This window comes from Phoxinus phoxinus (assembly GCF_949152265.1).
Source record: "Phoxinus phoxinus genome assembly, chromosome: 4".
Classification (NCBI taxonomy): domain Eukaryota; kingdom Metazoa; phylum Chordata; class Actinopteri; order Cypriniformes; family Leuciscidae; genus Phoxinus; species Phoxinus phoxinus.
The window spans coordinates 13690874-13714884 of record NC_136879.1 but is presented as its reverse complement, the minus strand read 5'-3'; the positions used below and the strand labels follow the sequence as shown (position 1 = coordinate 13714884).

Sequence of the window (24011 nt, the reverse complement as noted above, 5' to 3'; positions counted from 1 at the left end):
CTGAGCTGTTTACGTCCTCGGACCGGGAATTAGGTGTTTATGTGTCCCAGCTTGCAAGCTGTAATTACAAGCTCTATGAGGACATGAATGCTTTTTACAAGTTGGAATAACGTAATTGAGGTAATTATGGTAATTGCGACATGGCCTGAATGCAGCTGTTTTTGTGTGTGTAGTGGTGGTAAAGAGAAGGAAGGAGATCTGCAGTACTATCCCTTCAGGATGACTCCATATTTGATGAAGGTTCAAGACTCTGAGCTCTCTGAGGAACATTTCTGCTGCCTCATACTGGCTGAGAGAGTTCACTCTGGATACGAAGGTAATCGCACTCAATCTGTCCCTTGCCCTCATGTGGTTACGTTTCAAGCTCTGTTTGGTGGATTAACGAAGATCAATTTGATGAGCATGAATCAAATATAATTATTAGTTTTAATATTTCTTTTGATGTGTTTTTCTAATATGCAGCACCAAGAATTCCAGCTGATAAGAGAATCTTCACCACAACGCACACACCAAACTGTGTGTTTCAGGATGTTGATGAAAGGTTTGAGTCTATATTAACTATGATTACTAGGCTGTGGTTAGTTCGTTTTCTCTTCTTTTTATCACCTGCAAATACTGTGTCATGCTAAGATAAGATAATTTGCAACAATAAGGCAGCGATTTGTCATTATATATTTACATTTTTCCTCTGGTTAAAACTTTGGACACACTTCATGGCCTTGTGGTTGGCAACTTTGCCAAATGGCGTAATGGCGCATTTTTAAATCTCAAAACTAAAGAGATTTAATAGGAGGCAATTGCCTCAGTTCCAGCAAAACCACTGTTGGGGAAAGGAGGTAGTCTTAGGTATGGACAAAGTACACAACTTCCTTTGTACAAACTACAGATACTACTGGTCAAATATTACTCCGTTACAAGTTAAAGTTGTAAAGACTGATTTTTACTTAAGTTAAAGTACTCTTTTTTTAAATACTTAAGTATAAAAGTAAATGTCACGGCATTTTTTTATTATTGTTGCATGTAATACGTACTTTGCCTCTGAATCTATGCCTGCCTACCATCAATATGAATATCAAATTTATTTCTAAAACACAGTTCCAGTCGTGGGATTGAATGCTCAATAACGTCCACAATGGTTTCGGACACACAAATGGCTGTTCCCAGTTTTTTTGGCTTTTAGTGTGAATATGTTAGTCTTACTGTTATCTTAGCTAGTGTGCTCCAATGACAAAATTTTCATTTAGAAGACCAAACCCAACATTGAAAATGAAAATCAGGTTGCTGTCAGAATACAATGTCAGATTGACGTTAATCTCCAATGTTGGACAGACGTTGTATTGTGGTTGAAAATCGGGTTGATGTCAGAAACCAACATCAGTCGAGTTCTGACGTCAACTACTTTAATTTCCAACCAAAATGCAACCCAAATCATCCCTGACGTTACTACTTTCTATTGAAGGACCTTGACAGAAATGTAGTGCAGTAAAAAGTATGATAATTGTCTTTCAAATGTAGTGAAGTTAAAGTTTCCAGAAAAAAATATTCTCAAGTAAAGTACAGATACTCGAAAAGTGTACTTAAGTACATTACTCAAGTAAATGTACTTTGTTACTGTCCACCTGGGTGCTATTTCAGATAACTGTTTTCTCCAAATACCAAATTTCAGCAAAGACTGATTTAGCTAATGTTATTTAATGTGGATAAAGCACTTGCAGTATGTCTATGTTTTAAAAAATCTCATAAGGAATGGATTTAATCTTATTTTCCTTGTTATGTTGGTTTCCTGCCTTAAATGTTAAGGATAAGGATTGTAAATCAGGATAGAAGAAAAGCACAACGCATACCTAATAGCTGCTTGCATTGCAGGGCGGTGCCTCTGTTAGGATATCTGCCCCAGGACCTGATTGGGACACCTCTTCTGTTACACCTGCATCCCAGTGACAGACCTAGAATGCTGGCAGTGCACCGGAAAAGTAAGGATTCTAAGACAAAACACAATTAAGATGTTTATTTTGTTCAAATGGCCTCCTCCTGGTCTTCCACTGGCGGATTCTCCTTTTAGCTTCATTCAATTTTTGTCATGCTTTGCTCTACAAATTCATTTTATTTGCTTTGAGAGGTAGAGTTACATTGAGGATCATTATGTACTACCTAACAATAACTGGAATTATGCAGCCCACATTTATAATCATGTAGTGACTAAAGTGTGATTGCCATTTCACCCCATTTCTATGCAGTTACAGTGAATTCTATAGTGCTCCAATGATGAGATGGTATGGTACGATGGTTTTGTTTATTCACAAAAAAAAAAATCAGTACAATGACAGTTATCCAACAAAAACAAACTTATTGTGAACAACGATTGAAAACCTTACATCTGCTGGCTTCTTCCACAGTTCCACAACTCCAATTACGTCAATTACAAGGGAGGCAATATTTAAAGGGTAACTAAACCCCTGGTCAGAGCCTGACCCACTGGCAATATTTTAAAAATGCAATAAATCAAAAAATTAGTTTTTGTCCAACTCCACTGACTTGTAGCTCACAGCACATCCAATACAAGTCAATGGAGTTGGACAAAAACTACGATAAAACCTGTTGGAAAGCATCTTTTGCTGTGATTTTTGTGTGAGCATATCAGTGAACACACCTGACCACTCGGTGAGTTTCACGTCTTTGTAAACGAAAGTTTAATTTGTTTTAGGAAGGATATTCCAGTGCACCTATGCAGCCATTGTGGAGGTGGGGGGGAAGCGAAAGAAACCGAAAATTCTCGGGCCAGCAGCATGTGTCCAAATTTTAATCTTAACCGTTCTATTTCATCAGAAACGATCTAAATCAGGGCTTTAAGTGTAAAATACAGAACTTGTCCTTTAAGTCACAGGGCCCCACAACTTTCAATAGGAAACTTCAACTGCAGTAGCCACCGTTCAACCTGAAGAGGGCAGCACTCAGACGTTTTTACACCATATATTGTAGAATTAAAACACTTTATACCATATCAAAAAAATTACTTGAATCAATGAACAGCATTAATAAAGCCCCAGTCTTACATATCATTAACTAAAAAAGTAGTTTTAGGGTTTAGTTACCCTTTTAAGCAAATATTAATTTGCATAACATTCTTTAGCCAGCAGGTGTCACTATATTGACATTAACAAATGAAATTGAATGGCTCATATACACAGTATTGTCCTTGCTTTCCTAATTCTCTCTCACTCTCACTCTCTCTCTCTCTCTCTCTCTCTCTCTCTCTCTCTCTCTCTCTCTCTCTCTCTCTCTCTCTCTCTCTCTCTCTCTCTCTCTCTCTCTCTCTCTCTCCTGCAGTTCTGCAGTATGTTGGGCAGCCATTTGATCACTCTTCTATCCGATTCTGTGTGAGAAATGGAGAATATGTTACTCTAGATACGAGCTGGTGTAGCTTTGTGAACCCGTGGAGCCGCAAGGTGTCCTTTGTAATTGGACGGCACAAAGTTCGCATGTGAGTTTTCACCAGTGCTTATGTATACAAGAAAGATATTTTATTTACTGTAGATAAAGGTAGCTAATAACATCAATTTTATTTTTGTGATTTCCTTTTTGATATATACTTTGTGTGCAGGGGTCCAATGAATGAGGATGTGTTTTCAGCTCCCACTTTAACAGAGGACAAAACCATTGATTCAGATATACAGGAAATCACTGAACAGATTCACAGACTGCTTCTTCAGGTGAAAACTCACACACACACACACACACACACACACACACACACACACACACACACACACACACACACACACACACATTACATGCACACTCTCTCTTTCATGCACTAGTAGCACACTGCATAGCGAGGATGCCATGCATAAGCGTTTGTATGGAGATTGTACAATTATTGTATGATGGAAAAAAGACACTAATGTTATTTTGGCCTAACTAAGCCAATAAGTTGACGTCACAATAACGAGTTTGCAGAAGCAGAAAACACACCTGAACCAACACTTCCACCACATGCTTCACACTTCCAAACATGACAAGCAAATCCACTTTGACTTATCTGTCCTGTTCTGGTTTCTAATGTCGGTGTTGAATAGCAAACTTAAGTCTTGCCTTGATATTCTTTTTTGAGAACCGAGACAGATCTTGCATGTAGATCAGATTTCTGTCTCTTTCTATTGGTTGATTGGTGCACGTGCACTTTGACTGTAGCCAGAATGTGTTGCTAGTTTTATTTTAAAGTCTGAAATGAAGTGCACTGTGTAAACGTGTCTCATAGCCGGTCCACAGTATGGGGTCCAGTGGTTATGGCAGTCGTGGCAGCAACGGTTCCCATGAGCACCTGCTGAGCGTAGCGTCCTCTAGTGACAGCAATGGAAATGGAAATGCAGCAAACGGTGGGAATGGGAGCAATGAAAAGAGAAGAAAGGAAGAGCGGACCAAAAGAAAACCGGTAATTCTCTTTTAATGAAGAATTTCCAAAGTAGCTGATATTTCTGAAAGAAGAAACTGTTTTATGGTCAGTTTTATCACAGGGAACTTGAAATGGAGTGCTAAATCCCTCTTAAAAAAAGACTAAATTAATGAAATATAATACTGATTCTTTTTTGTTCCCTGAATACTGTTTTCTTTTGCACTGACTTTTAATGTATTTTTTGTTCAGTACAAGTGTTCACTCCTCACCACATCATCTAAAAATGTTTTTCAGAGGTCATTTCAGGAGATCTGTAAAGGGGTTCATATGTTGAAGGCTCAGGAGCAGCAAGGCTCCTCTTCCAAATCCGCACAGAAAAAGACCTTGGACAGTGAGTATGGGTGTGTGTGTGTGTGTGTGCGTGTGCGTGTGCATGTGCGCGTGCGCGTGCGCGTGTGTGTGTGTGTGAGACTTGTAAAAACAAAAGCAGACTTCTCTCTATGAATCTCCCTTTAATGACTTCTTAAAGGGGTCATGACATGGGTTTTTTTATTTTATTATTATGTTCCCTTAGGTGCAATTATAGTGTTACTATAGTTTTTTTTACAAAAAAACTTTTAAAATGTAGTGATTTATGACCTTTTCCCACCCTGTTTCTCATCCTCTGATTCAAACAGTCTGTTTTGGGGGTGTTTCCCCTTTAAGAGTTCAGTGTTAACGCCCACTGTTATGATTGGCTAACATCAGTGCCTATGCATCAATTATTAACGCCCCCAGCCAGAACATTTGTGGATTCAGCGTATTTAAAAAGTAGTTTAAAGTTTTAAATACATTACTTACAGTTTGCGTCGTCGTTGTTGAGCCCAGAATAGTCGGCACGGACTTATCTTTGAGCAACAGTTTTTCTGGCAAAGCCAGCATCATTTTGGGATTTGTTCTCAAAACAGTCATCCTTAAAATGTATAGAACAAACGCTTAAACTGACACTGCCGTGACTGGGACGTCTGCAAAAAATAAAGTGCATCCATTTTTCCCTGACGTCTGGATCTTTCGGCAGCGTATTCAAAGATGTTGTTTGTCCACAGCCAGGAACAGCACATCTGCGTGGCATCGTAATTTCCCTGTACACAGACCCACTCGCTGTCCGTCGACGAACACTTGTGAGGCGCGCAGCGCGCGGGCGCGACAACGATACGAAATGAGCGTAGTTGTCTTGCGCTTTAAGCGTAGTTGTCTTGTGCTGGAGGTGGTCTATATGCAAACGCTGGTACGTCACTTCGTACCGTGACGTCACTTCTTACCATGGATCCAGAACGAGCTGTATTTAGAGCTTGATTAAATAAATGATTCGTTTATAATGGGGAGGAAGTCTTAAGCTATGAAACTTGCAGGACGTTTTAATGGTACAAAGACCTCTTATATACCAAAAGATCAAGGCAAATTTGGTTTCTCATGTCATGACCCCTTTAAAGTTTTTATTTGCTCAAGAATGTTTTTCTTCTTCATTTTGAGATTTTTCTTTTATACTCTTGAGTATAAAATTTTTATATATATATATTTTTTTTTTTTATGTTCAGTGACACTTTAAATAGGACCACCATTAAAGGACTAGCAAGTAGTAGTCTTAGATAGGTAATAAACTGCATTTGTAAGCTTACAATGTAATTTGTTGTGGCCCTTTGTATTTTATGTGGATTAAATGATGCCCTCTTGGCCTCTGAACTTGAGGTCCTGCCCTAGAGTAACACTTATTTTACAGTATTACAAGGTCTAAATGTTCATGTGATTGTGTGTTTGAGTATGTACTGTGTCTCTTTAGCAGGGCTTAGGTCTCCTGTTGTAAAGCAGAAAGACTCTGCACTGCTGGTCAGAGATGGACCTGCCACAATGGAGGAACTCAAGGACCACGCAATGTACTCGTACCAGCAAATCAGCTGTCTGGACAGCGTCATCAGGTGTGTGTGTGTGTGTGTGTGTGTGTGTGTGTGTGTGTGTGTGTGTGTGTGTGTGTGTGTGTGTGCGCGTGCGCGTGTGCGTGTGTGTGTGTGTGTTGTGTGTGTGTGTGTGTTTTTTATATGGAGGCAATAGTGAAGTGTGTATCTTACAGATATTTGGAGACCTGTAACATCCCAAACACAGTAAAACGAAAGTACCAGTTCTCCTCGAACACCACCTCCTCAAACTCAGACGAGGACAAGAAAGCCTCTGATGCCACTCTTCAGCAAACTGATGGTATAGTCTCATATTTTGTATTTGTTTAAACTGTTTTGATAAATATCAAACAAAGATACTTCTTTCAATCTTATTAAAAAAAAAAAAATGGTTTTAGAGGTGTATAGAGGTGGCATCATCTATGTCTATAAAGTCCAATGAAAAGCCTCGCTCATGTCCTGCCCCAGGTCGTGTTGTGGAAGGGCATTTATCTCCTTTGGACCTGCCCAGCAAGGCAGACAGTGTGGTGTCTCAGTGTTCCTACAGCAGCACAATCGTACATGTGGGGGACAAGAAAACACAGCCAGAATCAGGTACCAACACATCACACACATGATCACAAAATCATACATATTTTTAATTATTCATTAATCCTACATCATTTATTTATTTTATTTAAGGGAAGTTCGTCTAAAAATTAAAATTTCCTTTTACTCACCCCCAAAATGTATATGACTTTCTTTCCTCAGCCGAAGAAAAATTAAGGTTTTTGAGGATTTTGAAGATTGTTCTCCATCTAATACAAGTGAAGGGCTCATTTCAGTCCATTTTTGATGGTCCAAAATCCATATTAAGGCAGCTTCCAAGTAATCCACATGACCCCAGCTGAGAAATAAGAGGTATAACAGTCCAAATCAACTATGTCAGATGATTTTAAAGGGGACCTATTATGCCTCTTTTCACAAGATGTAAAATAAGTCTCTGATGTCCCCAGAATGTGTCTGAAGTTTTAGCTCAAAATACCCCACAGATAATTTTTTACAGCATGTTTAAATTGTCATTTTTCGGGGGCTGAGAAAAACGCACCAGAAAAAGCCTAACCAGCTCGCACTCAGAGCCAAGACAATCTCATCTCACAGAAAGATGATATATCAAAACAGAACCTCACAGTAACGGTGTTCGAGTCAGACAATAATGCCCACAGAGCTAGAGAATATATGCTGAATAGAGATAGAACAGGTTTGTTTATTTTAATTACGTTTATAACTTATATGCCATCTGCTCCACTATTAATACAAGCCTGCTGTAGTAGACCCTGTCTCAATGATGATCAAAATATACTGATGAGTTAAATTAAGTTTATTGTACATCACACAAAAGATAAGATGAAGCGTTAGTTTTATTGCAGAAAATCACTGTAAGAATAAACACAGTATAAGAAGTGCGCATTAAGTCTTATCCATAAACTCTCTCTCTCTCTCTCTCTCTCTCTCTCTCTCTCTCTCTCTCTCTCTCTCTCTCTCTCTCTCTCTCTTTCTCTCTCTCCCTTTTATTATCATGGAACATAACGTTACACAGCGAAGTACACAAAACACTCATTACAACTAACAATAAACAAATATATACACACCTTTTCAGTGGGTGCTTTATAAACTGGTAAACTGTATATCTGTAAAACGACTCGATGAGCTCGAGCTGTCATAAAGTGCTCGCTCTCACTTTCATTTCTGCCGCGATCAGTAACGTGTGTCCTGTCGCTCCGGAGACTGTAAGCTGGATCACGAGAGCAGTTGTACTGATCAATCCTCGAGTAACAACGAGAGTAAATGAAGACTGCTATGTTTATTCTAACATCCAAAAAACAAAACACCTCAATCGCTTTCGTAGACATTCTACAGCTGCTCCAGCGTCGAAACAATAGCGGACTGTGTCCAGCTCACTCAGGGCGGGTCTATGCTCAAACTGCAGTGTCAATCAACAGTCGTGGGCGGGGCTTGTGCAATTCTACGTCACATTGCATTGATTCTGAGAACAGCTCGTTCTGAGACAGTGCTTATGATTTATGGGGATAAAAAAAAAAAATAAAATAAAAACATATCATTAAAGGGTGGTTGCGTACACACACTGCCAACACACATGTATGTTCAAACACCATCTAAAAGTGAATTTTGCATAATAGGTGCCCTTTAAAGTTGGAGAAAAAGAAAAAGAGTTTTTCGCCCAACACTACCTCTTTGAACGCTAATACACGGAGAAAGGACTTAGACGGAGGAGGCTTCAATATGTGTTTTACAGTGTGAAGGAGCTTGACATGTAGTCTTTGCATATTTTCCTTGTAAACAATGAGTGATTCATACATCATGCGAGAAGTCGTGCATCACAGAGCTGAACCGAGACAAACATTTGTAGCTAAATATAAAATAGAATATAAAATATAAATATAAAATTTAGTATAAAAATAAAAAAACAAATCTGATAATGACTGATCGTTTCACTAGAGAGGACCCTTATTTGACTGCTGGGGTTGTGTGGATTACTTTAAAGCTACCCTACGACGAGCTTCGTTCACTTGCATTCAATAGAGAAAAATCCAGGAACGGTTTCCTCAAAAACCTTAATTTCTCTTCGGCTGAAGAAAAAAAGTTATATATCTTGGATGGCCTTGGGGTGAGTGAAGATTCAGGAAATTTTTGGGTTGAACATTTCCTTTAAGTAGGATATTGTAGATTTATTGATACAGCAACAGGATTCTTCCACAAGCTCGGCTTGCAAGTATTTATTGAAATAATAAATAGCAAAATCTCAGTGTAGTGACCCTCTGCAGGCATCATCATGAACAAAATGTTAGAAATCTGCAAGTGACGACAATATGGAGAACCTCTATTGTTCTTTCCATCACAACAGTGCAGGTGTTGAGAGGAAGATCAAATGATTTTGTGTTGAAATTGTCTGGACTGTGTCATCAGGTGTTATTTGACTGTAATTTGCAGAGATCATTGAAGATGCTGCAGAAAGCTCAGCACCCTCTGCACCTGTTAGTGTGGTTTCCCCACCCACAGTGGAGCAGGAAGCCTATAAGAAGCTGGGACTCACAAAACACGTACTGGCGGCACACACACAGAAGGAAGAGCAAGCATTTCTCAGTCGCTGCAGGGAACTCCAGAATGGTCAAGCCCTCCAGAAGGATTGCCCAGCAAGCACACAAAGAAACCGAAGACAGGCTGCCGAGGGTATGTAAACATTAAAACACATTTGGAACATCTGGACAGCAAACAGCTCCAGTTGATCCTGAGAAGAATGGATTACGTGTCCACAAAACTATATTCAACATTGATAATAATCAATAAGCAAGGTTTCTTAAGGTCATTAATGACAGTAAAGACACTAAGGATTAATGGCATCACAAAATTGTAATGGTCCCTTTTGAACATTCTGTTAACTATAATTAACTTTGCAACTACATGTCAATTAACTCTCATTAGAGTATCAGGAGACTCACTGTCTGCTTGATATCTGCAGAGTCTTTATTGTGATGCTCCTTCAACAGACACTACTGACTATAAGTAACTTTGCTACTATTTGTCAACTTATTCTAACCCTACCAATCTAGTAATACTCTACTAACAATCTAATGAGAGTTAGTAGACATGAAGGTGCAACATTACTTGCAGACAACAGAATGTTAAAGGGACCATCAAAATAATGTGAAACCCGAAAAATGATATATACCGTATATATAATTTTTTGTTTAACATTATTTTCTCTACATTACACTCATTTTCCACTCTTTCTTGGTCTCTTTCTCTGCCTCTTCGGCGGCTTCAGGTGCTCATGGATCCAAAGCAGGACCGGGTACCCCTGTTACAACCCCCAAGAAAAGTTGGCGCACCAAAAAGTCAAAGAAACCACGCAAAAAACATCCCGATTCCTCAGATAATGCTGCGTCTCAGCACAGACCTCTCCCACCCTTGCAGGGTTTAAACCAGACATCTTGGTCCCCTTCCGAAACATCCCAGTCTGGGCTTTCAGTCCCATTCCCCGCGGTGGTCCCAGGGTACCCTCTCTACCCTGTAGTTCCCCCTGTTGCCCCGCCCCAAGCCCCTACAGGAGTAGCAGAGTCCCAGAGCACTCAGGCCACGCCTTCTGCGGCTGCTTATCCTACCCCATTGGTCACACCAGTTGTAGCAATTGTTTTGCCCAGTTTTATGTTGCCACAGATGGGCACAGCAGCTCCCTCTCCATTCTATGCTGACACCCAGCAAGCCCACAGTTCTCTCTTTCAAACCCAGCAAGCCTACAATGGCCAGCAGCCCATTCAGCCCCAGCAAGCCTACAACATCCAGCAACCCTTGCAGTCTCAAGTCTACTCCGGCCAACAAGCATTTCAGCCACAACAAGCCTATACCAACCTTCAAAACACGCAAGGCTGCAATAATCACCAGTGCTTTCAGTCCCACACCTCCTTTACTTCCCAGAAGCCAGCGTTTACACCCCAGACACATTTCCAGTATGGAATGACATCTGAGCCCAAACCCTGCGCTGTTGCGTCTACAGAGTGTCCTTCTCCTCTACCACCCCCTCACTCGCCTCCACTGTTTGAGTCTCGCTGTAGTTCTCCATTGCAGCTGGACCTGCTTCAGTTGGAGGACAAGCAGGACTCTCACACCCAGGGTAACGCCACTTCAGGACAGGACAAAATCAACACATCCATCAATAGCACTACTTCTGCAATGGATGACTTACAGCAGGTAAAGGGGCTACAAACTAATGACCTATTACAACACACACACACCTTGCTAATCATGAACTTGATGAATTGCATCCTTTGCCTGATTTTCTCGGGCTTCTCTTCCAGGCGTGTTGTTCAAGTAACAGTGGCCCCTGTGGTGACCACTCCTCATCCAGCAGCGAGTTGGAGCTGTTGTTGCAGGAAGACTCTCATTCCGGCACTGGTTCGGCCATGTCAGCATCTACTGGCTCCATATCCAATGACTGCAACACCTCCAACAGTGGAACAGGTCTTCACATTTAACTTATGACTATTAAAAAACACTAAGCACATGCTGGCTGCCATCATACATTACATAAGGAATAATTAATCAGCGGACTGCTAATTTGACAAAGTGGTCAGTCGGGACCATTAAAATCTTTTGCTGTTACCTCTCAAGACATTTTCATTTCTAAAGCACTTGTATGTAGAACTATTTTCTTATACCAGTGATGAAGTATATTGCTTAGAAACGATCAAAGCCACCTATAGTTGTGGCAAGTTCTTGGCTATTCGACAGGTAGTTTCAGTTTTGTTGACCTTATTACAGTTGCCTATCACTTTTCCATTTGATAATTGGAGGTTGGTTAGTTAACGCCATTTGTCAGTCACCAGTCTCTATATGTGACTAGATTGCAGTTGCAATTCTAAACTACTAGCAGGAGGTAAAGCCTAATGTGTGTGGCTTCATTGACCACCAGAGGGCGACATCTACCACAGGCGACACCTTGACCTAATATAACCAATGTGCTGTGGATGTCTGTAATGCTTATTGTCAATTGGATAAACAATCTAGTAATCACCAAGATGTGTTCTAGATTTGCACACTGCTGACACAAGTAATTGACCCAATACAAAATCTATTTTATATTCTATCATAAATATCTATCATTTTTATGGTAGGCTTATTTGAAAGGATAGAGACAGAATGTAAACTAAAAAATCCAGAAAAAAAACACATAATATAAAGGTTCTAAATTGATCAGCATTTGATCGAGTGAAATAAGTATTTGATCTCCTACCAACAAGAAGTCTGCCTCCCACAGATTGGTTGTGTCCCCATGTGGAACACACATTAGCCCTGTCACTTTAAGAAAGTACTCCTCATGTCTGCTAGTTATGTGTATAAAAGACACCTGTCCACAGAATCTGTATCTTCCATTCCAACCTCTCCACCACCATGGGAAAGACAAAAGACCAGTCAAAGGACCTCAGGGACCAGATTGTAGACCTGCACAAGGCTGGTGTGGGCTACAAGACCATCAGCAAGAAGCTTGGTGAGAAGGAGACAACTGTTGGTGTGTATTATTCGGAAATGGAAGAAATACAAAATAACCATCAATCACCCTCGGTCTGGAGCTCCATTCGAGATCTCGCCTCATGGGGTAAGGGTAATCATGAGAAAGGTGAGGGATCAGCCCAGAACTACACAGGAGGAGCTTGTTAATGATCTCAAGGCAGCTGGGACCACAGTCACCAAGCAAACCATTGGTAACACACTACACCGCAATGGATTGAAATCCTGCAGCGCCCGCAAGGTCCCCCTGCTCAAGAAGGCACATGTTCAAGCCCATCTGAAGTTTACCAGTGAACATATAATGATTCAGAGAAGCCTTGGGGGAAAGTGCTGTGGTCAGATTAGACCAAAATCGAGCTCTTTGGTATCAACTCAACTCGTCGTGTTTGGAGGAAGAGAAATGCTGCCTATGATCCCAAGAACACCATCCCTACAGTCAAGCACGGCGGTGGAAACATTATGCTCTGGGGCTTTCTCTGCTAAGCGTACAGGACAATTTCACCGTATTGAGGGGCCGATGGACGGGGCCATGTACCATAAAATCTTTGACGAGAACCTCCTTCCTTCAGCCAGAACACTGAAGGTGGGTCATGGATGGTCCAGCATGACAATGACCCAAAACATACTGCCCAGGCAACAAAGAAATGGCTCAAGAAGAAGCACATTAAGGTCTTGAAGTGGCCTAGCCAGTCTCCAGACTTTAATCCTACTGAAAATCTGTGGAGGGAGCTGAAACTTTGAGTTGCAAAGCGACATTTAAGAAACCTTAAGGATTTAGAGGGGATCTGTAAAGAGGAATGAACCAAAATCCCTCCTGAGATGTGTGCAAACCTGGTGACTAACTACAAGAAATGTCTTACCTCTGTGCTTGCCAACCAAGGTTTCTCCACCAAGTACTAAATTATATTTTGCTTGAGGATCTTATTTTAACTTAATGAAATGCAAATCAATTTATAACATATATATAATGTGTTTGTTTCTGGATTTTTTGGTTGATTTCTTTGTAAGTGGGCAAACTTACAAAATCAGAAGGGGATCAAATAATTATTTTCTCCAATGTAAATGAAAAATCTTGTTTGTGTACTATGCATCATTTTACTCATTGTGACATTAATGCTTCGAAAAACATGATTGGAGAACGTCAGAAATTGCAGTATTTAAAGAACTAATTGTTGGAATTTTATTTTTTAATTTTTTTGTGTGTTGCAGGAAGCAACACAAGCAAGTATTTTGGCAGTGTGGACTCCTCAGAGAACAATCAAAAGAGTAAAGAGATAATGAAGGAACAGGAGCAGAATTTTCCCAAGTATGTTCTTCAAGAGCCTGAATGTAGACTTACGGCCGATGATGATGACTGTGTCATGATGACCTATCAAGTGCCGTCAAGGTAAGCGTCAATTCTGTCTACTATTGGGAGAAGAGGGAATTGGGAGAAAAAGGTATAGATGACCCAAAAATGAACTTACATTCTGTCATTAAAAGGGGGAAGACTTTCATTCATCTTTGAAACACAAATGAAGATGTTTTAATGAAGAGATTTCTCTCTCTTTCCATTGAAAGTCCATTCCACCAAAATGGTTTCCAAAACTTCCAAAGTTTCATAAAGACGTTGTAAAAGTAATCCATATGAATCAAGTGGTTTAATGCAATGTACATTTACAATGTTTTATTAACTTTTTGACGCTTTAAAGTTTTGGTGGGGAGCAACAAAACAAATTCACTGAGCTCATTGTCACTGAGCTGATCAATAAATGATGACAGGATTTTCATTTTGGGGTGAACTATTCCTGAAAGTGTATTTGCTCATCAGAAAAGCTCTGTCGTAAAGAGTGTTGGTGTTATGGGACAGGGACATGGACAAGGTTCTGGAGGAAGATAGGGAGCGTTTGAGGCGTATGCAGAAGAACCAGCCCTGTTTCTCCTCAGAACAGCGTCGAGAACTGATTGATCAGCACCCCTGGATGAGGAGAGGAAGCTTGCCCAATGCCATCAACATCATGGTATTTTGTTCATGCAGAATCACAATCCACTATCTTATATATTATTATTACAATTATTGTAGTATTATTGTTGGTTTTAAGACTATTTTGCAGCTTACTGAGGGAAATTAGTTTGGCTGTTATTAGTTTCAGCTGTTTAAAATTTAGCCCAACAAGGGAACAAAACATAAAAGAAAAAAGAATGACAGATCATTAGGCCAAAGTAGGGGCGAACGATATGACAAAAATCTTATTTCACTTAATTTTAATAATTTTTATCTTTGTTATTAAAACATATAGATATATAGAATATATAAAATATAGTAAAGATATAAAGATGAAATAAACTTGTTTTTAAATGTTGAAGGTCCAGCAGGTATTTTTAACAGCAGCATTCAAGTAATATATTGAATTATTAAATGTAAAATTAAAATACTGCATACTCTTCACAGAATAAACTAAACATACATTGCTGCTGTCACTTTAAGACCTAATGCACAGATCCAATATCCTGACATACACAACTGTTTACTACCACTTAAAACATTACCCACCGTGTTTATTGTGCTTAAACTGTTAAAAACACACAAACTTCATGTAAGACGCAAAAGAGAACTTAGGCTGTGTGTGTTGGCTTTATGTGCACATGCTTTGGGTGTGTGCACTCAAAATACTCAAAATGTCAACTCAACCAGAGGTCCCAGCTCAAATTTTGATTTTGTTCATATTTTTTCTGAAGAAAAACAAACATAAATAGTGATAAAAGCCAAAATATTAAATGTTACAGATTACAGAGTAGTCCACTATTTTGACTATTTTCACCTGAGATTTGGAGCTAAATTAGAGCGGTGTAATTATGACTTTAGATAGACGGCAGCATCATTATTTTATTTTTACACAGAGATTGGTACAGTAGGTCTCTTAGTATAATCTGTTTACTCAATAATCTTTGTATCATTATTTACCAACGGTGACAGTTAAAAAAGGGCAAAAAAGCCCTTGTGTTTTTTATCACACGTTTGGCATGCCTGTAGTCAAGTCACCTTCATTTATATAGCGCTTTTAACAATATAGATTGTTTCAAAGCAGCTTTACAGTGATAATAGGAAATTAAAGTAACAGCGATAGTTTTGGCTTTACAGCAGCTCTAGAATAAAGTTATTGTCCAGCTGAAGTTAGTTTGATTGATTTATTTCCTCGCAACGATCATTAGTTATTAACTTAGGGGCCGCTAACACGACACCGTTCTAACAGAAAACCCTAAATGCGATCCGGCCGCTCATCTGCACAAAACAGTGCCTGGTGGCTCGAGAACGCAAACCAGTAAATAAGTTCCAATGTACAAGCCTTGAAAAATGTATTATACAGATTTTTTTATCGCTTCTTTTTATCGCTTATTTTTTTACCGCTTCTGCGTAGCCACGTGAACCGGAATTGTCCCGACAACGTTTAATCTGTACAGAGGTAAAGGGAAGGAGGCCTTCACAGGGGAGAGACTAGTTGACACTTCAGGATGCGCTGTCGTCGTGTCCAGGTGTGCTGGTCCTTCATCAGATCCGGATACGGCCTGGATCCGGCGGACTGCATTAAACCTCGGGATAAACAGAGAGACTAATATTAGCATAGACGCCACCCTTTTTATGATGTAACAAGTACACCAGGATTTATGGAAAGTGTTCCCGGTCCCGGCTGATCTAAACTATGCAGCCTAACATTGAATTATAGAAGTCTATAATGTGTTATGTGAATGCTAGGCTGAAGAGATGTGTCTTTAATCTAGATTTGAACTGACAGAGTGTGTCTGCTTCCCGGACAATGGTAGGATTGTTTCAAAGTTTTGGTGCTAAGTAGGAAAAGGATCTACCGCCAGCAGTCGATTTTGATATTCTAGGTATTATTAACTGGACGAAATTTTGAGATCGCAATAGACGTGAAGGACTATAATGCGTTAAGAGCTCGCTCAAGTACTGCGGAGCTAAACCATTTAGTGCTTTGTAATCAGCAATATTTAAAAATGTTTAATAGGGATAGGATAGGATAGGATAGGATAGGATAGGATAGGGATATGTTTAATAGGGAGTTGACAGAACCGGGCTAATATGGTCATACTTCCTGGTTCTGGTAAGAACTCGAGCTGCTGCGTTTTGAACCAGCTGTAGTTTGTTTGTTAAGCGTGCAGGGCAACCACCCAGTAGAGCATTACAATAATCTAGCCTTGAGGTCATGAACGCATGAACTAATTTGTTTTTGCAATTTACTAATAGACCTACCAATCTCTGTGTAAAAATAAAATAATGATGCTGCCATCTTTCTAGAGTCATTTTTACACCGCTCTAATTTAGCTCCAAATCTCAGGTGAAAATTGTCATTTTGACCCCTCTACAAAATAGTGGATTACTCAGTCAATCTGATTGTATGATTGTTTCATCTGTGACATTTAATATTTTGGCTTTCATCACTAATTATGTTTTTCTTTCTACAGAAAAAAATATTAACAAGTTTCCGAAATTTGGTTGAAATGTCATACCAACGTGCGAGTAAAATCAAAATCAACTCATGCAAATAATACACTTTTGTGATGAGTAAGAACATTATTATCACATGAGTGTAACAGCAATGGAGTTGGTAATAATTATAAAAAATGCTTTGTACGTCAATACTCAATCTCTTTATAAAGGCAGATCGTGGAGATACTGTATATTGTCATTCCGCACAGCCAGTTTTGGCCAAAATGTAAAGCAGCATTGCATGTAACGTTTGTGGAGAAGAATGCATAAGATGACCTATGGAAGCTTGTTTCTGGCACTGGATAAAAAAAGAAAAAAGGTAATTGTGACTTGTTATCTCACAATTCTGACTTTTTTACATCTTGAGATATAAATTTGCAATTGCGAGTTATAAAGTTAGAATTGCCTGATATAAAAATCACTATTCTGAGAGGAAAAAACAAGCTTTTTTCCTCTCAGAATTGGATTTTATAACTCGCTATTGTGAGTTAATATCTCACAGTTCCAAGAAAAGAAGTCAGAATTGTGAGATAAAAAGTCTTAATTATCTTTTAAATTGTTTTATTCAGTGGCGGAAACAAGCCTCCATAATGACCTCCGTGTAGAGTGTCTTGATTATAAATATTGTTTAGAAATCTTAATTATTCAGAATTGACAAGCAATATTTCCCCCAGTATGTGCATATAGAGCAGCACACGGAGTCTGCCAGTTGGTAGGACTGGTAAAGCACAACTCTTGCGTGTGTGTGTGTGTGCAGGATTGTATGTTCTGCGAGAATGAGCTCTCCTCTCAGCCAGAAGAAGACCTGCCTGATATGGAGTTGGGGATTTTGGGAGGAGAGCTGGTAAAAGACGGAGGAGGATCTCATTCACAGGAAGAGAAGGAGCAACCTAGTGGATCATGATCTGGGTCTTGACATTACACTAATCTCAGCCAGCAGAGGACAACAGGACCTTCCAGGATCACACCTGTACATACTGAGTAAAACTGCCTGGGCTTGAAGTTTAATCTGGTATCCTTTGTTTCCTGAAAGATTATGAATGTGTTTATTTATGTGTGCGTGTAAATACAAAAGAATGCCAGATAGCTGACGGATGAACCCAAAGATGCTGTTGAAATGTGCTCTGATTGGCTGGAACTGCTGTCACATGGACCTGACTCTGAGCACGCTCTGTGGTTCTGTCGCTTTATAGCTTTCTCCGGTTCTCTGTACTGTGTATGTAGCTACAGCAATGTTTTCCTTCATGGAATGGTGCTCTGTATCAGAACATACACTATATGAATGAGGTGTAGAGCATCTATTCTACAAGTGTGTGTATAAATGAAAAAGAGAAACAGACCTATTATGAACACAAGCCAATACTAATGCACCAATGCACTCAAAACCAGGAACTGAAACGTTTGGGGATCATCCCAGCCAAATAAGCTGCTGCCAACATCACATGACCAGTCTGTTCCGGGCTTTTTGTCAGAACATGCACAGGAAGTATTTGATGTTCTGGGATGTGCAATCATGGGAACTAATATTTTTGTAGACATGTTTTGTAGGTCTTAAAGACATTGACCAAGAAATGTACATTTCTACCTTTCATGGCTTGTTTTGTCGTTTGGCTATACAGATGTTCTGTTCACATTGCAGTGACAGATCCTGTGAACTGAGTGTTCCTGAAATCCTCTGCTTCTGTTGTCTGACGTCTGGTGTACTGTGGAGTGTTCTTCATGGCCAGTAGTGCTGAGGTATGAATACTGCCACATGCTCTCTGCATCTCAGTTTCTGATGTGTGATAAATGTACGACAAGCTGAAGAAGAGCCACAGCGCTGTGGCGACTGCAAACGGCTCCTGTCGGTGAAGTTTTTCAAACTTGTTTGATAGTTTTTATGAGCATGTCATTTGGTTTGTGGCTGTTTTTTTTTTTTCTCATATTTCTTTTTTCATAAATGTAGTGAAACAAACATGTCTCATTATTCCTACCTTGTAATAAAAAGATACTTCTAGTTCTCTGTCAGCAGTTTTAATTGTCGGAACAAGGATAAGCCAGGACAAGCCTGTGATCTAAAATTAAATTGGTGATATGTTTAATAAGGGGAAATGTTGGCACACGTGGTTCCAAATAAATGTAATAACTGGCAAATACTATTAGATGTTTTTTTATATATATTAGGATTTTAATATACAATTACTATTTAGTAGCATTTATTATTTAACGGATTTATTAATTGATGACTGGCAATAACTTTGATATTTTTTAAATTGTAGGATTTGAATATACAAGTACTATTTAATCACATGAAGCAACACCACTTTATAATTGTCATAAAAATTACAATTATATATAGTTTGAATGTTATGGTCATTAGTAGCACTGGGGTCCATAAAAGGCAAAGAGACACTTTTTTTCCCTTAAGTATTACTTATTTATTCTTGTTTTATTTCTTTAGTCTAAACCAGCTGGTCGGGAAGTAAAAGCTCTCGGTCTCAAGGGATCCGTTTTCATCGCCATCTGTTCTCTCAACAGTTAGCTGACCCCTCACCCGACTCAATGTATTCTTAAACATCTGTTCGTGCGTCCCATTGCTATTTCAAATGGTCAATGAGCTTTATTTAAGTTTTAAATTAATTAAATTGCAATAAATTCTGTAAAAAGTAAAAATCTCTTTTCAAAATTTTGCATTCTCTGAACTCTAAGGATTATTCAAGTATTCTGGACTTTCTTTAGTTTAGGAAGCATCAAGAAACACGTTATCTGCAATCTTACCTGACCACATCCCACTGTACGTCACTGATATACAGAAATCTTTTTGGCCCAATGTCATTTCTTAACGGTGTTGGGGTAACGCATTAACGTGAATTACGTAAGCTTACGTAACTCACGCATTACTTTTACATTTACAACAAAATATCTGAGTTACTTTTTTAAATAAGTAACGCAAGTTATTTTGTTTTCCCATATATTGACCGATTTCTCTCCACACGAGGACACGAGAGCTGTCAGTGCAGAGGCGTTGTGTGTGAACATGATGGTCATTGTAGTTCTAGACTAATGTGAACATGCATTTACTCATCTCACTGCACAAAATCACATTCAGTATTCCTCACAATGAATAAAAACAGTGAAATGTAAACTCGGAAGATTATGCAAACCTGCGATAATTAAATGTTAAATAATACAATAATACTTTATTAACCAATGTCTTTGCTGCTGACCTTCGATGATCCAATTCAACCATACTAAGCAAAAATTACTGATAAACATCACATTTGTTTCATTTTTTGTTTTTATTGCTGAAGTGTTGAACTTTCTTCTCCTGCGTCCTATTCTGCAGTCCAGAATGAAAGTGACTTTCCCCAAAACTTTTTAAAATATCACCAACAAAAAAAAAACTAAAACTAACCAATAGCTGTTTGCTTAAGCTACATGGGCTCAGGTTTATTCATATATACACATCAAAGTGTATATAATGTACATAAAGCTGTAATGAAATGTAACCATATTAACATAAAAACTTTTAATACAAATCAAATAAAATCACAATCACTATAAACAAAAACAAAAGACATTTTCATAAGAGCATAAACATGAAATATAAGACATCTTTACCCTATACACTGCAATACTATGATCTACAGACCATGAACTGACACTTATAGTACAATTAAATTATATATATATTTTAATATTTATAATCCCTAAAGTACAGTCATATTAAAAACATACTTTAAGACTACTACACTTAATCTACTCAGTCTCTCAATGTAACTTTTAGTGTTTTTTTAAGGTCTACAAAGGCACAAAACAAATCTTTCTCCCACTAAAACTCTATATAAGTCATTACGGTTCACTTTTTAAGGCAATTCGATCTAAAATGCACTTCTAAATAAGCTTTTATAATCATCTTGTTTCTGAAGAAGAACTGAAGAAAAGCATCCGGAAATGTGTCAAAGTCGCTCTGTAGTCCGTACTGTTCCGTAAGATGATGTCATATCCTGCTTATGTGCGTAAATAAATCCTAAAGCTCTAGCCATTTCCTCATGAGAACCTGAATCATGACAAAAGAACCCCAGCATATGCTCCAGTACAGGATGAAGTGTACTCTGATCTGTGAAGAAGTGTTTCTACCACGGCCTCCACATGAACTCGGAGTGTGTGATGCTGGAGGAGTTGGCGGAGCTTGCTTCGCTCTCGCTCTCGGTCTCCTCCAGGTCGGAGCACAGGTCCTCGCTGGACAGGGACGGGGACGCGCACTCCCCGCTGGAGGAGGACGGCTCTGAGATGAGGTCCAGGATCATCTCCTGAAGGTGCTCCTCGTTTAAGGGCATGCATTCCAGCAGGTGGTTGAGCAGCTCTGAGGTCAGCTTGGAGTCGATCCCGGGACACGTGGACACGAAGGTGTGCACCTCATGCATGCACTGGATATAACCCGCGGCGAACCTCTCACTGGCCTCCTGATTCACAGCTTCAGCCTCTGTAATCCAGACGCACACACTCAATCGGTTACACTGCAAACTATCACCTCTGTGTATTGCAACTGAGGTTGGCTCATCTTACCCTGAGAGCGATTCTGTAGGATGTCCTCAACTCGTCTCACTGTCAGTTCAAGCACCTCTGCGTTCTCTATCTTTGTCTGCAACTGAAGGAAAAGTGAGATAAATATGCAACATTGTTTATAAAGTGAGAATCTATCTATGTATCTGTCTGTCTGTCTGCCTGTCTATATCTGTCTGTCTGTCTGTCTGCCTGTCTATATCTGTCTGTCTGCCTGTCTGTCTATCTATCTGTCTGTCTATCTATCTATCTGTCTGTCTGTCTGTCTGTCTATCTGTCTGCCTGTCTGTCTATCTGTATGTATGTCTGTCTCTCTGTCTATCTGTCTGCCTGTCTGTCTGTCTGCCTGTCTGTCTATCTGTCTGCCTGTCTGTTTGTCTGTCTGTCTGACTATCTGTCTGCCTGTCTGTTTGTCTGTCTGTCTGTCTGTCTGTCTGCCTGTCTGTCTATCTGTCTGCCTGTCTGTCTATCTGTCTGCCTGTCTATCTGTCTGTCTGTCTGTCTATCTGTATGTCTATCTATCTGTATGTCTGTCTCTCTGTCTGCCTGTCTGTTTGTCTATCTGTCTGTCTGTCTGTCTGTCTGTCTATCTATCTGTCTGTCTGTCTATCTGTCTGCCTGTCTGTTTGTCTATCTATCTGTCTGTCTGCCTGTCTATCTGTCTATCTATCTATCTGTCTGTCTGTCTGTCTGTCTGTCTGCCTGTCTATCTATCTAAGTGTATATCTGTCTGTCTGTCTGCCTGTCTATCTGTCATCTGTCTGTCTGTCTGTCTGTCTGTCTATCTATCTGTATGCTTGTCTGTCTGTCTGTCTGTCTGTCCACTGACTGTCAGTAAAGAGGAGATAAACTTACATCGTTATCTGTGAGCAGAGTCCTGAGATCCTGCAGGCTTTCATTAATGCGCGCTCGCCTCTTTTTCTCCACTATTGGTTTTCGAGTCTAAGGAGAAACACATGCAAACACACGGTGTGTGTTTAAGCATACCACAAACTTCCGTTTTCTTTTTTGCCATTTAAGGACAACGCAAAATGGCCTTACCTTTCTGTCACCTTTAGCGGCATAATATGCGTCGTCCTCCACACCGAAGTCGTGTCTGAGTCTGGCCGCGGGGGCCATTGCGAACCGGGTGCTCCGCCGTCCGGAACCGCTCGCTCCGGGATATAAAGCTGAGGAAAGACGCAATATTGGGTCTTCTCTATTGTGCTTTGTGTACAAACCAAACAGGGCTGGTAGTTTAGCGGTGTGAGGCTAGAGTGAGGGTTTTATATTAGGTAATTTGCATATGAATGAAACATTCGCGTGCTCGCTCCAGCCAATCGGCGCGCGCGCTTTTGTCTCCGTCTCCGAGAGCGCGCATAAGCGAAGCTGCAGAACTCAATTCTTTTTGTTTATAAACCTGGTTAGGCTTTACTTTCTCTTCGGCAAACGCTCTAATGAGACTTGTTAACATGACTGTAGAATACAATTAATCCATTATTATAAATTATGTAGGCCATATTGCACGCACAACTTGTTAGTTTATTTTTGTATTTTTCTTTTGGTGTTTTTTTTTTAGACACATCTTCTCTTCCTTTTAAACACACACATGCTCTTTCTTTAATTACCTGATTTTTTTACTCAGTATTTTTACCTTCAGTTCTCAGTATGTTGGGCACTTTTTGGCTGAGTTTCCTTCAAATACAGTTAAATTCATCCGTTTAAATTAGAATAATAATTTTATTATTTTAGTTTAGAAAATTAAAATTTATATTTTATGCACAATTTGGGTTATTTATGCATAAGACCAGATAAAAGGACCTTTAAGTTAATGAGAAATCTGTTCAAAATTTAGTTGCGCTCGCAGATGTCAGGGGTCGCGCGGATGTAACGTAATGCCGTCAGTTGGCAGCTGCACGCGCAGTCAGGGTCGAGTACAATAGAGGGAGAGGGGGAGGGAGAGAGGGAGGGTGGGGGGGTCGACAGGTGTCCAACTGTTCCTCTGGCGCCCGATGCTCCTCTCGACTGTCTGACTACAGAATAGACAACATTCAACATTCATCATGACTATGGAAAACATGTCAGGTAACATTTTAAAACCAAACTCCAAATAAAATAAAATAAAAAACAAACAACAACGAAACAACATTAAAAAGAAAACTATACTCTTTTATACCAGCATGACGGTTTTGGGGATTGTTACATTATTCTTCTCACAATTAAGCACAATTATCCTGGAAAATTCTCAGTAATGCGTAATACTTTAGCAATGCTGTGACAAGAATTCATTCATTTAGTTGTTGATATTTTACAAACACATAATAATCAAAACAACAAAAAACCTATGTTGTTGTTGTTGTTTTTTTGTTGTTTTTTTGGAAATAGAGATTAGTCCTAAGAGAGGTTTGAAAAGTAACCAAAATAAAAAAATAAAAACCTACATACAAAGGGGGAAGAGAGCTGTGTGTACAGGTTCGTTGACTATAGCCTACTCAAAAATAAATGAAAAATCAAACACGGACTTGTCACCAGACCTATACAAAAGTGTCATAATGTAACTGGATGTTTCCCTTTAAATTCAGTGATGTTCACAGGTTTATGGGTAGGGTTA

General features: G+C 39.4%; 2 protein-coding genes across 4 annotated transcripts in view; one reads left to right on the top strand and one right to left on the bottom strand.

Annotated features, from left to right (window-relative positions):
- Window positions 1-18873, top strand: part of LOC306997603 (period circadian protein homolog 2-like) — a 28462-nt gene extending 9589 nt beyond the window's left edge. For 2 of the 3 annotated variants that reach the window (XM_079610949.1, XM_079610948.1), the window contains 16 exons: window positions 174-316; window positions 463-541; window positions 1867-1973; window positions 3328-3481; window positions 3602-3710; window positions 4259-4432; window positions 4688-4784; window positions 6213-6348; window positions 6501-6625; window positions 6793-6918; window positions 9316-9555; window positions 10151-11073; window positions 11181-11343; window positions 13600-13777; window positions 14240-14390; window positions 17634-18873. In XM_079610949.1, coding sequence (XP_079467075.1) covers window positions 174-316; window positions 463-541; window positions 1867-1973; window positions 3328-3481; window positions 3602-3710; window positions 4259-4432; window positions 4688-4784; window positions 6213-6348; window positions 6501-6625; window positions 6793-6918; window positions 9316-9555; window positions 10151-11073; window positions 11181-11343; window positions 13600-13777; window positions 14240-14390; window positions 17634-17780 — 3052 coding nt within the window. In that variant the 3' untranslated portion in view covers window positions 17781-18873. Of the gene's footprint in view, window positions 1-173; window positions 317-462; window positions 542-1866; window positions 1974-3327; window positions 3482-3601; window positions 3711-4258; window positions 4433-4687; window positions 4785-6212; window positions 6349-6500; window positions 6626-6792; window positions 6919-9315; window positions 9556-10150; window positions 11074-11180; window positions 11344-13599; window positions 13778-14200; window positions 14391-17633 lie in introns of all 3 variants that reach the window. The other variant, XR_013797401.1, reaches the window with a different exon arrangement.
- Window positions 18874-20228: 1355 nt separating this feature from the next.
- Window positions 20229-22665, bottom strand: her13 (hairy-related 13). The gene is made up of 4 exons (XM_079610725.1): window positions 22463-22665; window positions 22277-22363; window positions 21425-21506; window positions 20229-21341 (listed from the first exon to the last, which is right to left on the bottom strand). The coding sequence occupies exons 1-4, from the start codon at window positions 22538-22540 to the stop codon at window positions 20992-20994; spliced, it is 597 nt and encodes a 198-aa protein (XP_079466851.1). The 5' UTR covers window positions 22541-22665; the 3' UTR covers window positions 20229-20991.
- Between the last annotated feature and the right edge of the window lie 1346 nt (window positions 22666-24011).

Bases quoted from the DNA above. Each gene is read 5' to 3' on its own strand.
- her13 (XM_079610725.1), bottom strand. From the start codon at position 22,540: ATGGCCCCCGCGGCCAGACTCAGACACGACTTCGGTGTGGAGGACGAC. The intron at 22,364-22,462 runs GTAAGGCCATTT...GTTTCTCCTTAG, and splicing joins CCGCTAAAGGTGACAGAAAG to ACTCGAAAACCAATAGTGGA. The intron at 21,507-22,276 runs GTAAGTTTATCT...CTTTTCCTTCAG, and splicing joins CTCTGCTCACAGATAACGAT to TTGCAGACAAAGATAGAGAA.